Genomic DNA, 15,578 nt, shown 5'->3' with positions numbered 1-15,578 from the left:
ACCTAAATTTGATACCTACACATACATGTTTGGAAGACATCTATATTCACTACATGACCAGAACACATAAAAGCTTACACAGAATATTAACAATGAGACTAATGAGAACAATAATAATAAGAAAAAGTAAAAACAAAACTCTAGGAACATTTTAAAGAAATAATGTATTGTATTGGCCTTAAAATAGGAAATTCAACACATTTTCTTAGTACATTAACTATTCAAAGAAAAACTAAAAGGCTTTTACTTCATTCTATATGAAAGTAAAAACACAACATATGGATTGTGTAAAGAAAGAGAGAACTGCAAACTGTAAAATTAATATTGTCATTGCAGAGGAAAGTAAGAGACACTAACCCAAGGTTCTATAAGTAAACCTTTTAAGGATTTAGTGCATAATATTAACATATTTAATCCAACACATCTTACGATGATAAAGGAAAAAAAAACTGGAAAAAATAAAGCCTGAATGTAGTCTCATAACCAAGATGTCTCAAATTCAAAGATACCCTGAAATACATGAGAAAATGATCAATAGGTTGATTTTATTATGGAATAAGTATTGTAGAATTAGCTTAATAGTTAACTACTCTTAAGAGCAAACACGTTCAGTTTCCAACACCCATGAAGCCACTTGCAACCAGCTGTAAAGCAACTGTAAGGGATCTGACATCTCCTGGTCTTCGCAAGTGCCTGTGTTCATGTGAACAAATCTATACATAGATGTTCACACATAACAGATCATTAAAATAAAAAGAATCATGAATGTATTTTCTGCACATATTATGAATAGTAAGCCTTCTACATATGCAAACACAGTTGATGCAGTGTAATAAGAAAGGAGACAATTTGCAAATAGTATGAAGAGTAAATTAAGGATTAATGCTTTCACAGTTCAGTAAGCATAAAACACTAAACTTCACGATAGAATTGCAATGTAGAGGTTAAAAAGAATCTAGCATTTGATTTGTGAGTGAAACTATTTGTAAATTATTTTATTTATTTACATTCCTTCCATTGTACACTCTCCTGGTCCCCTCGCACAGATCCTCATCCCATTCCACCCCATCCTCTCCTGACTCGAGGAGGATGCTCCCCAGACCTTGCCAGGCACCATAATCCTGGGACCTCAAGTCTCTCAAGGATTAGGCCAGACCAGGCCCTCATCTGCTATACATGTGTCAGGGCATCACACCAGCTTGTGTATGCTGCCTGGTTGGTGGCTCAGTGTCTGGGAGATCTCAGTGATGCGGATTAGTTGAGACTGCTGGTTTTCCTATAGAGGCTGCCGTCCCCTTCAACTTTTTCAATCCTTCCCTAATTAAAGAACTTACAGAAGTCAGAGACTGATACCTTTTTAAAATATATGTACCATTTAATTTTGAATGGTATAATATGGGTTCTCATGTAAAATTGATGACAATATATATTTATTATAGTCTTCTGAGATGGAAATTTGGCAGTATTTATACAAGTATTACATTACTTAACAGGCTTGACATCATTCCAACAACGTGTTTTGTAATTTATACAAAATATAATGTAAATAATCACCATTGAATACTGTGCCTGAGTCAGTGTCCATGCTGATTTTCTGTAGCGAACTAGAGTTAATAAAAATGAAAATAATCTGAAAGGCACAATTAGGTTATTATTTAAACAAATGAGTATACTTCCATTTATTAAATGCATGATATTCCATGAAGATTCCCCATGCACATGTATTCAAGACACATTGTTAAATGAATAACAAATGACAGAATATTGCATTATGTAATCAAATGTCTGGGTCCTGCTAAGACTGAACCCAAAATGAACGTGAGTTTTGGGGGGAGGGGGGCAAAGTGGGGAGAATGGGGAGGGGAACACCCATAAAGAAGTGGGAGGGGGTAGGGGGATGTTGGCCCATAAACCGGGAAAGGGAATAACACTTAAAATGTAAATAAGAAATACTCAAGTTAATAAAAAAAGAAAATGAAAAAATGACCTTTTCTGTCCCATGGTAAGGAGAAACCTGCCTGCACCTTCTGTTCTTTCCAGCTTCTTCTCTTTTCCTCTTCTCCTCTGCAGATTGCTTTCTTATGTTACCTATAGTCTCTAAGTTATTCCTCCTTACATTTCTTCTCAGCCCAGATCTTTTTGACTCAATTCTACTAAGCTCAGTTCTCCTTAGCTCAAACAGGACTTTTCAGCTCAGCCCCTGTCCAGCTCAGTCCATCTGTCTCTGTTCATCCAGTTCAGTCCTTCTCTCTCAGTCCTTCTGTGTGTCTTCTCTTTCTCCTCAGCGCTTAAACATATTTCAGAATACAAGATCCCGTGTTACTATGTTCATAACAAGTTCATATGAAAGATCAAAGTATAAATTGAAATATAATTTACAACCGAGAATGTTTACATGAATATCCATCAGGAGTAATTATCTGGCTAAATATTCATCACCAGGGTCAGCTCTACAGGTTCACTGAAGCTAAAACCATAGTTGATAGAGAAGTTACTTACAGATAAACCCAGTCAATATCTTATCATCTGTCGTTGCACCTGTAACAAATCATTTGTTCTCTTTTTATGACTCTTGATAACTGTTTTGAAACCTCTTGGAATGTGTTCTGAGTAGGAGAAAGTCTGTTTACTATCTCAGAACAATTAACTGATGACAACTGGAAGACTGGCAGGGTTGTTTGTTTGTGCATGTGTCTGTGTTTGTGTGTATGTATGTTTGTGTTTGTGTGTTTGTTTATGTATGAGTGTTTCTGTGTTCATGTGCATATGTGTTAGTGTGTGTGTGTTTGTGAATGTATGAGTGTTTCTCTGTGTATGTGCGTATGTGTGAGTGTGTGTGTGTGCGTTTGTGTATTTATAAGTGTTTCTGTGTGTTTGTGTGTGTGAGTGTCTGCTTTCCAGGCTCAAAAAAATCCCCAAGACTGTAAATCTCAGCAGGTGCCTAGAGAAGGAAGATGAAGGGGAGAAAAGGGAGAAAAATCATGTCCTTTGAGTTAACCCCACATTGAGGTCAGCCACATAGTTCACCAAAGTCACATAATGGCAGAGGAGTCATAAGAGCAGAGAGAGTAGAAAACAAAAAGTGTGAAGGAAAATGTGCTTAAAACTATGATAGAAGGGAGACAAAGGAGACGGTGCACTTAGAAAAGTGGACAGATTTTTAAAAAGCTGCCAAAAGTTGTTAAGCTCTAAGTACATTTAAAAAATTATAATGTTAAAGTGGAAGGGAATTACTGGGAAGAGGTAAGGAAGGGTCAGAGTGTGGTGGGGACAGGGGAGGGTCTGAAAAGAATCCTTTTGAGGATCTGAAGAACTATGTGACACAAACAATTAAAGTGCCCTGTAATTTACAGGTACATTCCACACTTACCTGCATCCAGTATTCTGTCTACCCATATTTCAAAAATAAAATTACCTCATCTATTTCATTCTGTTTTGCTGCATTTGATCTAATAAATTCCTTGTAAATAGAAGTGCTGGTAAATTTTAAAGATATTTAAAATATGACTGGTCGATATGGGTTTGTCATCATTTTATCCTGGAAGCAGGTCCAGGAGCTAACTTTTCCTCGCTCTTTGCAAAGAATCCATAATTCATGATTGCCATTAACTTCAATACAAGGTATTTAACCCTGTCAAATTCCAGCTTTGTTTGAATAAAAATGGCCGTCCTATTATTGTGGGTTTTGATAAAGCTAATTTTTGGGTGCTATCCAGTGTGCTGCCTCGGAGAGAGAGGCTAGCAACATTTCTGATACGGAGAATGGCTTAAATATAACCAAAGGAAAGATAGGAGCTGGGAAAATAACCACCAAGGATGTTGGTGACTCAGAAACCAAAGCCTTTTCAGAAAAAAAAATACATGAAAAGAGTTACTTGGGCAGACTGTGACACGAGTCATCAGAATATTTGGGTGGGGACTTTATTTTGGGTCTCCACGAGGCTACATGAGAAGCTAAAACCTAGATGCTGGACTTTTCTAAGAGTAACTAGGGAAGGAACTGGGCTGAGAGGGCTTCTATGACATAAGCAGAGCCAGGATGATGTCACAGAGCACTGGGCGGAGGTTGCGCTTCTCTTCAACTTGGGGGCGCTAGACTCCTTGAAGGTGGGTTCACTATCTTCGCAGCGGGGTGTGAAAGCCAGTTCAGCTCCTGAACCCCACAATTGTTCAACAGCCTTTTGGTGCCTGACCGGTTTCAAAAGACAGAATCTGGACGACTAGGACATTTTCTTTCGGTAAATTCATTTATGAAGATAACTGGGACCCTTGTACCCCAGAAAGCTAAAAGTTTTCCCTCGTACAGCGAGTAACCTTATGTTTTGATGTCTTCCATGTTTGAGAGCTTGGCGGAAGGTCTAGGCTAGTCAGTTTCAGGAGCTTATTATACTTTGCTAACAATATCTAATTCATAATCCTACTAAAGTGCCAAAGCTCCTCTCTGTGCCTGTGCATTTTAGGAGACAATATTTCTTTTTTTTTTTTTTTTTTTTTTCGGAGCTGAGGACCGAACCCAGGGCCTTGTGCTTCCTAGGCAACTGCTCTACCACTGAATTAAATCCCAACCCCAGGAGATATTATTTCTAAATGGCTGCTGTTGACTACACAAAAGACTCTTGTTGCGGTCGAAGATGCAAGAGCGTCGCGGAATAAAGCTGGGGCTGGGTCAGGATGCACAGTACAGAAAGCCAGTGGACTGGTGTGCTGTGTCTCTGGGCAGACACTTGTGGATGTTGCCACATAGCTCATAGTTAGAGGGTAGAAGAGGGGTGTGGCCACCCTTCTGGCTCTTTTGCTATCCTTTCTCTGTTCTGCTTGTTTAAAGTGGGGACAGGGATACTTAATCGCACACTGACCTAGCCATTCAAGGAGAGGTTCCTCAGCAGAGGCAAAGTGCCTCAGGCTGAAGAAATGTGTCTGAATATGTTATTCTGAGCTGTAGAGAACCATTTGTTCATTTCCCTTTGAACTTTAGATTTTGATTTTTGAGAGAGGGTTTTTCTGTGGGAGGCTTTGGCTACCCTGGAACTAACTCTATAGACCAGGCTGGCCTTGATCTCACAGAGGTCTTCCTCCCTCTGCCTCTTGAGTGCTGGAATTAAAGGTGTGCTCCACCATTGCCAAGCCCTCCTACGAACTTCTCATTACGACAGAATTAGATTCAGATGCTCAACCCTGTTTACCATCGCCTTCCTCACCTGCTCCAAAGTTCTCTTAGACTAGAGCCTTGGTCCAGCACCGTCCCCACCCCACCCTCAATTGTTCTTGCAGGCACTCACATGACAGAGGCACCAGCATTGTGTCTGGTTTAAGCAGGCGAGCTCTTCAAACCCAGGCCACGGGCAAGTATCAAGCCTGAACACAGATTGTAGCCACAAGACAGTGGACCAGGATGCCGTGGCCTACCACACGAGGTCTACAGCCAAGAAGAAGAGGATATCTCTGAGGAGGCTGAGCACACCATCCTTCCAGAAGCGGAGGTGGAGGAGGCCGTCTCAACAGGCCCTGGGGAACATTGTGGTCTGCAGAATTTCTCACGGATGGAAGGAAGGTGATGAGCCCGTCACCCAGTGGAAGGCAACTAGATCAACTGCCAACAAATCCCTCTCTCTATCTGGTCAAGTATGACAGATATGACTGTGTCTATGGACTGGCACTTCACAGCGATTATATGATTTTAAAGCTTAAGGTCTTGCCTCACAAAGTAGTGTTTCCTCAAGTGAAAGACGCCCATCTCACAAGTGCTATGGTTGGCCGAGCAGTGGAGCATAAATTTGAGGGCAAATATGGCTCTAACGACAACTGGAGGGGGGTGGACCTAGCCAAGGTGCCGATCATGAAGGACTGGTTTCACATCACCTACGAGAAAGATCCAGTCCTATACATCTACCAGCTCCTGGATGATTACACAGAAGGTAACCTCTTTATCATTCCAGAGACTCCTCCAGCAGAGGTGAAGTCAGACGTTGACAGCGCCATCTTAACAGGTCAATGTGTGCAGTTCACCAGAAGCGACCGGTCCAAAAAGATCGGCAAAGTCATTTACCAAGTTCCTGGCAAGCCTTCCGTGTACTTGATCAAGTTTGATGGCGACGTCCTCATCTATGTCTATAATCAGGTGGAAAAGATCCGTTAAGGTGAAATTCACAATGTGAGGGGGACATAGATGGGGAATTTATAGGATTGGGGGGAAATGTTTGTTTTTCTGTGTTTCAGATACACAAGGGCCATTGACAACCCCAGTATCTTTTCCAGTGGAATTTGTTTTGCTCTAAAAATTAAAAGCCCAGGGCCTTGGGATTCCTAGGCAAGCGCTCTACCACTGAGCTAAATCCCAACCCCAAGGGACAACATTTAATTAGGGCAGGCTTTCAGGTTCAGAAGGTCAGTCTATTTTCATCAAGGCAGGAATCATGGAAGCATCTAGGCAGACATGGTGTTGGAGAAGAAGCATATCACCCCCACAGTGATATATGCTTCTTCCAACAAGGCCACACCTACTCCCACAAGGCCACACCTCCTACTTGTGCCACACTTCCCATGGGACAATCACATTCTAACCACCGACCTGATTTTATGCCAACTGGACACAAGCTAGAGTCATCAGAGGAGAGGGCGCCTCAGTTGAGAACATGCGTCCATAAGATGCAGCTGTAGGGCATTTTCTTAGTGATTGGTGGGGGAGGGCCCAGCCCACTGTGAGCGGCACCATTCCTAGGCTGGTGGTCCTGGGTTCTATAAGAAAGCAAGCTAAGCAAGACATGAGGAGCAAGACGGTAAGCAGTGCCACTCCATAGACTCTGCCTCAGTTCCTGCCTCCAGGATCCTGTCCTGTTTGAGTTCCTGTCCCAAATTCCTTTGCTGATGAGCAGCAATGTAGAAGTGTAAGCTGAATAAACCTTTTCCTCCCTAAATTGCTCTTTGGTCACCTTGTTTCCTTACAACAATAGGAACCCTAAGTAAGAAAATTTCTTATAGAAACAGTGAGTCTAGTAGAGCCACAGACTCTTACTTCATAACCACAAATAGAAAGGTATAGACACTTAGTTTTAATTTTAAGGTAAGACTTGCTCATGTATTGACCTGTGACGTTCTAGTTTGTTTCCTTCTCTCCGTGATGAATGTCATGATCAAACTAACTTGGGGAGGAAAGGATTATTACCTTACAGGTTACAGACCATCACTGAGGGATACCAGAACAGGACCTTGAAGCAGTAACAAAGAGCTCTGCTTGTTGCCTTGCTCCCTGTCTCAGTCATTGTTCTGTTGCTGTGAAGAGACACCATGGTCAAGGAACTACTATAAATGAAAGCATGTAATTGTAGGATAACTTACAGTGTCAGAAGTCTTGTCCATCATCATGGCAGGGAGCATAACTTGGGAGAAATAGAGAGCTACTGCTCTGTAAGCAGAGAGGTAGAGAGAGAGAGAGAGAGAGAGAGAGAGAGAGACAGAGACAGAGACAGAGACAGAGACAGAGAGACAGAGAGAGAAACAGAGAGAGAAACAGAGAGAGAAACAGAGAGAGAAGGAGGGAGAGAGAGAGACAGAGAGAAAGAGTGACGGAGAGAGAGAGGGAGAGAGAGACAGAGAGAGACAGAGATAGAGACAGAGAGAGACAGAGAGAGACAGAGACAGGAAGAGAGAGAGACAGAGAGAGACAGAGACAGGAAGAGAGAGAGACAGAGAGAGACAGAGAGAGACAGAGAGAGAGAGACAGAGAGAGACAGAGAAAGGGAGAGAGAGAGGGAGATAGAGAGAAGAGAGAGAGAGACAGAGAGAGACAGAGAAAGGTAGAGAGAGAGGGAGATAGAGAGACATAGAGAGAGAGACAGAAAGAGACAGAGAGAGACAGAGAGAGACAGAGAGAGAGACACAGAGAGACAGAGAGAGACAGAGAGTGAGAGAGAGGGAGAGGGTAGGAGAGAGAGAGGGGGAGAGGGAGGGAGAGAGAGAGAACGGAGAGAGAGAGAAAGAGGGAGGGAGAGAGGGACAGAGAGAGAGGCAGATATATATATATATATAGAGAGAGAGACAGAGAGAGACAGAGAGATAGAGAGATAGAGAGAAAATCTGGGAAAGCATGGGGCTCTTGAAAACTCAAACCCCTCACTTGTGGACACACCCACTTCCTCGAATGAGGCCACAACTCTTAATCCTGCTAATCCTTGAAAATACTGTCACTCCCTGTTAACTAAATATTCAAATATATTACTGTGGGAGCCTTTCTTATTCAAACCGCCACACTCCCCATGGCTTGCTCCATTACTATTTCTTACAGCCTAAAAGGCTATTCTTTATATACATGACTACTGATGAACTTGCCCACAATGGTGGGCCATCCAACAATAATCATTAATCAAGAAAGTGTTCCATAGACTTACCCAAAGAGTAATCTAATGGAGGCAGTGATTGAATTGTTCTCTCTTCTCAGTTGACTCCAGATTGTCAAATTGGGGAAAAAGAGATAGATAGATAGAGAGAGAGAGAGAGAGAGAGAGAGAGAGAGAGAGAGAGACCCAGCACCTTAATGTTTCTCTTACTCCATGTTACATCCTCACCACCAGCCACTCTCTTCTCTCAGTGTACAGACCCATTGCCCTGTATGGCAGAACTGAAGAGTAACTACTGTCACCAACATGAATACTCGAGGATATGTGACAAGAATTGAATACATTCTACAGCTCCCAACGCCAAGCAAAAGCATTTTAGTTTGTGTTGCACTTACTGGGAGACTGTCAGTCACTGGCCATTTAATGGGTCACAGTAGACCACAGAACCAAAAAGTCACAACCTACATATCATCTCCTCTCAGCAGGAGACATAACCCTTTCTCAAAACCCATGAATCTGTCTGTACGCTTAGATTTTTTCAAAACCTACTTTATTTAGGGTTCTTAAACCTTCTAGCCCACCAACTTGAGGTAGCAGAGGGAGAAAGTTGATAGGAAAAGGGAGAGAGTTGTGGACCTATTTGAAGTAATTCTTTGGGGTAAGTTCAATCTTCATTGTGCAGTATGGTCCAATAGCAAACGCAAAACACAAATCAGTAGCAGTGCCTTGACCTGGCAGAGACCACAAGGCTCTAATAAACCAACAAGAAGCAGCAGAAGCAGCCAGAAGAGGCCGAATAGCACAGGTTCTTTTGTCCATTTCTCATTATGGAATGAAGACCAGCAAAGACCATCAAAGTCTTGCAAGGTGTAGCAATGAAAAATGTCCTCTCCCTCTTTGTGGGATTACATTTATGTTCTCCATAAACATCCTGTCCCCTTCAAGCGTGTGCTCCAGCGAAATACCATACGCCTTCTCATGTGTCTGCTTCAGCAAAACATCCTCTCCTAACATAGCTTCCAGAAAAGCATCCTGTGACACAAGTGAGTTTCCAAAGAAACCAAAATTTTTCCACTTCATCTAGCCTTATCTCACACTTGGCCGTTTCATCACAGAACATATAATGGCAGCCTTGCAGGGGTCCTAGGCTCCAGCTCCACCATCAGCTGGAGCTTCTGCAATTGCACTCCGTGAGACTCAGACCCTTTTTTGAGCACAACCTTCAGTTATCCCTGTAAACATAGTGCTCTCTCCATCTTTGCTCTCTCCCAATAGCTTTCCAACTTCCAGCCAGCTCAGCTGTTACCAGAAAAACCCTCATCAAGAAAGCCAATGAATTTGAGGTGATTTTTTTTCCCTGACAGAACGGAGTGTTCTTCCTGCATGGTTACCCTGGTGTCTGATTCATCTGTAATAAAACCCACTACTATTAAGACCAAAGTCACACACACACACACACACACACACACACACACACACACACACGTGGTGGCTTAGCAAATGTCTTCTTGTGTTATTGTGTTTGTCTGAGGACAGGCCTATGAGTAATTTCCTTGACTGTTGACAGACTTAGCCTCCTAAGCCAAGCCCACCATGGGCAGCATCATCCCTAGGAAGGCCGTTCTGAGATGTATAAGAAAGCTAGTGGAGCTGGAGCAAGCCAACAAGCAGAGTCCCTTGGTGGCATCAGCCTCATGACCTTGTTGTGGTTCCTACTCTGACTCCCCTCCATGACCTGAAAGTTGAAGTCAAAACATTTTCCTCCCCTACACTACTTTCCATCCAAGCATTTTATCACAGCCACAGGAAGGAAACTAGAAGAGACTCCATGGGGCAGCAGGGAGGACTGAGGCCTCACAGATGCCCAGGAGCCTTTGCTTGCACCATCTGTCTGTTCTATCACTGTAAGTCACAGTGACCTGGGCAGGCTCAAGAGAAGGATGGACAGTGTGCATTACCTAGGAGATGACACAGTCACTTCTGTCCTTATTCCATGGATAAGAAAGAGTGCTAATGACCCAGTGGTTATAAAGTTTAGCAGTGGGAACAGAAAGAGAGGATGAACTTAACGCTTCCCACAGGGCCAACAAGAGGACCAGAGGCAGAGGTGAAGCTGGAATCCGTAGTACATTTTTTGTGTGGGCCCCCTTCCCCCACCTAGTAACCGAACAGAAGGTTCTAAGTCAAGAAAGAAAGAAGAGAGCCACAAGACGAAAGAAACATAAGTATCTCAATAATGCCCTTGCTTCAGCTGCACTGCCCAGAGGTTTGTGAGTCTATGCACATGTCTATGAGGAACTGCTTTGATTATTCACTGATTAGGAGGGTCAAGCCCATTGTGGGCAGAACCATTCCCTAGGAAGGTGGGTTTTGAGCTGTATAAAAAGACCAAGTCTTGGAGCGTGTCTGCTGCTCACGTGGTGTTTTTTTTCAGTTTTTTGTTTTCTAACTGACAGAGAGGGCTACAGTATTGTCTACAGCGCAGCATTGATCCTGCTGCACAAACCTCAGCATCTTGCTGTAAAAGAACTCAAGGAAAATTCCAGGTCTCATTAAACAGATACCTTCCCCCCTTCTACAATTTCTAGTCATTAACAAATTTTTAAGCTCCTGTTATTACACCTTAACCACAACACACTCTGATCTTCATAAGACTGCTGATACTCAAGCAGTGGAAGCTACCAGACAGAGGACAGAAGTAACAAACCCAAACATCCACTGCAGTTCCCAACTCAAATGCTTACAGAAGCCTTGTCAACCTTCAGTCAAAACAGGCATCATGGTTCTCTCATTACTTACCCTTTAATTGTCAAAACATTTTCACGTGTAAGTTCTTTCTGTTAAAGGGGTGGGGGGACTTCTTTCTACTTTATGAGCCATTTACTTTAGTGTTGTTAACAGAGAAGAGGACAATCCGGTCGACATTTACTCTAATAGGTGACTGATGTATGTATGAGGCTGTCCTTATTTCTCCAGTAACTATAAACCTAGATGCCTTTTCTTTGCAGGATGTAGGAAACGAGCCTTCTACCCCATCCTTCCTTTCTAATTCAGCAATTCTCATGATCATTCTGGAATCCACCTCCTACCAGACCAGAAAGACTAAACACGATCCCTTCTGCCGTTAAGGATCAGACCCACTGTGGGCTGGAGAGACGGCTCAGCAGCTAAAAGCACTGGCTGCTCTTGCAGGTGACTCAGGTTTTATGTCTTGTACCCACATGGCAGCCCCCACACATCTATAACTCCGGTTTCAGGAAAGACCTTCTGCTGGCTTCCCTGAGCTCCAGTCATGCCCAGGTACATATACATGCATGCAAAAAAAAAACACCAGTACACATAAAACACACACACACACACACACACACACACACACATTATATATATATATATATATATATATATATATATATATATATATATATATATATGCCTTAGAATACAAGGAGGAAAAGGAAAAGAAGAAGAAAGAGAAGAGAAGGAGGCAGCCCAATGAAAGCCACAGAAACACTGCATTCAATTTTTTTTTATTTATTTACTTTATTTATGAGTACACTGTAGCCATCCTCAGATACACCAGAAGAGGACATCAGATCCCATTACAGATGGTTGTGAACCACCATGTGGTTGCTGGGATTTGAACTCAGGACGTCTAGGAAGAGCAGTCAGTGCTCTTAATTGCTGAGCTATCTCTCCAGTCCCTTTATTATTTTAACTTTGTAGTCTATAAGTCCGAGCTCTTACTTTGAAGGAAATGCTGGGAGTGTTTGTGCACAGTGTATATTTTTAATCCGGTGCTGATGCGTAGAGACAGGTGGATCCTCTGGCTTGAGGGCCAGCCTATCTAGCCTAACTGGTGAGATCCAGGAAAATGGGAGTCCTTGTTTCAGATGATGTGGGGGGTGTTCCTGAGACTGACACCAGTCTTTCAGCCTCCACAAACATGTTCACACGACCGTGAGTACACGTGATGCATACCTTACAAAATGAAAACTGAAATGTGGAAATTCAATAAAGAAAGCTCCTTTCCAGCTGGTGGGGTATATAGAGAGGATTGCTTCTCCGAGTATAGTTATCTCTGAAGAGGAAGTCAATAAATGACTCAGACAAGATTCTTTGAGATATCAGCTGCCAACCCAGGGCCCAGACCTCCTCTCTGGCTGCAATTAACTTCTTAACATGGTTCCACATTGTCTCCTGGGACCCAGGTTTCCCCTTCCCCATAGCTCTGCCCTACTTTAAACCTGGGAGCCCAAAGAGCTTGCCAAGAAAGGAGGGGAGAAAGGACACGAAGGGCTGGAGAGGAGGCTGCCAGTAATCCAGTCATATACACTGACCATTCCATTGGCACTCAGTCCACGGATGACAGGCAGTATCACCGACCTGCATGACCAGGAGGCAAAGGCACGGTTTAATAATCAAATAGGTGGTGGTCTTTACCACAGTAAGTTCAGCCAGCTGTGAACACAGTCAGAACACAGAAGATGATGACACCTGTCTGTGAACTGTGAACTCTTGCGTGCGTGTGCATGCTTGTGTAGAAGGACTGTATGTCTGTGTGTGTGCGTGTGCGTGCATTGTTATTTAAGCTGGGTTTCTTTTTTTATTTTCATATATTATTAGTCTTGGGACTAGTTCATGACTTAATAAATCTTACCAATATTTCTTCCTTTCTGCCTGTTAGCTCTGAAAACCCCTGCTTGTCACCCAACGATGTGCTTTACCTTGTCAATTATTTCAGGGGACTTGGGGGTGAGACCCTTTTCTTGAAGCCCAAGAGACAAGAAGAGAACAGAACCCCTCCTGGGTAAAGAAAGCAGGTACAACCTTGTCTGAAATGATTCAGGGTGGGCGAGCACGCGGATAAGAGAACGTGATGTGAGAACTGAGCGCAAGCTGGACACACAAATGGGGACATTGGACCCCACACAACCATCCCCCCACCAAACAGTGCCTGCGGGTTTAGGCTTAAAAGTACCTTCCACGGAGGGCCCAAAGGAATCAGTACTGAGTCTTGTGGGGCATTGGGGAGAATAGAAAGCCGTTGCCTCCGCTCTCAGTAGAAGAGACAGCAATAAAATGGGTTACTGGTGTGTAGGGCTATTGGCAGAAGCAACTTTAAAGAAAAGAACTTGACTCATTGGCTTTGAGTTGAAATCTTTATTATGGCAAATGGTAGTTATTAGATAAAGATGCCTCACACATCCTCCATTCAGTCACAGGCACTTTCAGCCCATTTCAGCTGGTTATGTGTTCATAGATTAAAAGCCTTTTAATAATATCTACTAAATTTTTTTTGCTCTCTCCCAGGGCAAAGTAGTAGCAAAACTCTCTGTACGGCCATTTCTCAAGCCTGGACCAGAAAGATAATGTCCAAGGTTTATAAGGCATGTGGGAATGATCAATTATACACCCACAACAACTGCACAGCTCTGTTACATGATCGGCAGTAGTGCTGGAGCTAACCTGGATTTCGGAACCAGCACATACCCGCTGTCCTCACTTGGGCTTCTCCGGGTGCAGGTCTGTCTAATGTGGCAACAGGCAGGGAGCGTCCTTCCAGCAACTCTGAGGAGCAGCAGGAGGACACGTCATGGAAATCAGGGCAGTAGAGAAGAGAGGAACGGTGTCCTTCTCTGGCTCATAGACAAGAGTCAGAGACCTGAGTACCTGCTTCTAACTGAGTACAGAGCCACTCCCACCATGTGTGTATGAACTGTGCTGGGGTCTACAGTCTATGATCATATTCACTCTCGGTCCATCATTTCCTACCGGAAGGAGAAGACACCCAGCTGCATCTAAAGTGACACTGAGAAGCAGGCCGGTTACGGCGTGGAGGACAAGACTAAGTAGCATCAACAGAGACATCCACTTTCATGCATACAGACAGGCTTGACACATATATCCACATGCATATGCACACCAAGAACATGAGCACACGTGCATGCATGCACACATAAACATACATACATGGAACACACTGATAATTTTATAAATACACATATACATATTAGCGTGTGTGCACTTAATTTAACAGATGTGATATCTTTATACTGTATATATGCAATATATATACATATATACACAATACATACAAACATATATATAAACAACACACACACATATATATATACGTATACATATATACACACATATATATATATATATATATATATATATATATATATATCTTATTTTTGTGGTATCAGATTTCTGTATTCACCCTAGAAAAAGTCAGCCATTTGGTGCCCATTCCTAAAGCTTTTTCTTTTAAAATGCATGACTGCAAATAAGCAGGTCAGTTGGTCTGTAAAGTGTCTGCCTCACATATTAGTCTGCCTCTCTACAGCTGTGATCGAACACTCTACCCAAAAACAACTGTAGAAGGAAAACATTTCTTTGGCTTGCACCTTGGATTACCAGCTTTTGTGGGCAATCAGACAGGAACACGAGGAGAGAATTACAAAGGAATACTTCTCACGGCCTTACTCACTAGCCCATGCTTAGTTCATGTTCTCGTGAAGCTCAGACACCCTGGCCTAGGAATGATGACACCCACAGTGGGTGTGCCCAGCTTCATCACCTGTCAGTCGAGACATTCTCTCACATAGTAGGACACAAGCCAATCAGATGGAGGCAGCACTTCAGTTGAGGTTCACTAACCAGGAGACTCTATGTCAAGTCTCTTCTAAGTTATGTCACGATGTCAGTGAAAACTAACCAGGATACCTCATAAGCATGAAGACATGGGTTTGATTCCCAGAACCCACATGAAAATGTGAATGGAGAAACTTCTAATGCCAGTTGGGGAAACAAGGACAGGATCCCCAGGATATGCTGACCACCACAGCTGTCATGATGGGTAAGCTCATGGCCAATTAGAGACCCCATCTCGAAAACAGAGACCATGCCTGAGGATGAGGCCTGAAGTTGTTATCTGACTCTACCTGAATGTGGAGACATGTACACACATCTGCACACATATGCATCTACACACACCCATGCACACACCTTAGATAAATAGATGATAGATATTAGATAAACAAATGGTAGATAGATAGTAAATAGACAAATTATACATAGTTAGACAAATGATAGATAATAGACAGACAGACAGATAGATAAATAGATAGATAGATAGATGGATAGTAAGTAGATGGATGGATGGATAAATAGATGATAGATGATAGACAAATGATAGATTAGATAGATAAGATAGACAGACAGGCAGACAGACAGATAAAA

General features: G+C 42.8%; 1 protein-coding gene across 1 annotated transcript; it reads left to right on the top strand.

The window, feature by feature from the left end:
* Positions 1-5,746: 5,746 nt before the first annotated feature.
* LOC147998104 (Y-linked testis-specific protein 1-like) lies at positions 5,747-6,136 on the top strand. The gene has a single exon (XM_087601442.1). It carries the CDS (start codon positions 5,747-5,749, stop codon positions 6,134-6,136), a length of 390 nt encoding a protein of 129 aa, XP_087457568.1.
* The last annotated feature ends 9,442 nt before the right edge of the window (positions 6,137-15,578 follow it).

The sequence above is a fragment of the Rattus norvegicus genome, chromosome Y (assembly GCF_021556685.1).
Source record: "Rattus norvegicus strain SHRSP/BbbUtx chromosome Y, alternate assembly SHRSP_T2T, whole genome shotgun sequence".
Lineage (NCBI taxonomy): Eukaryota > Metazoa > Chordata > Mammalia > Rodentia > Muridae > Rattus > Rattus norvegicus.
The sequence above is the reverse complement of the archived record's forward strand: the minus strand, read 5'-3'. Positions and strand labels throughout refer to the sequence as shown.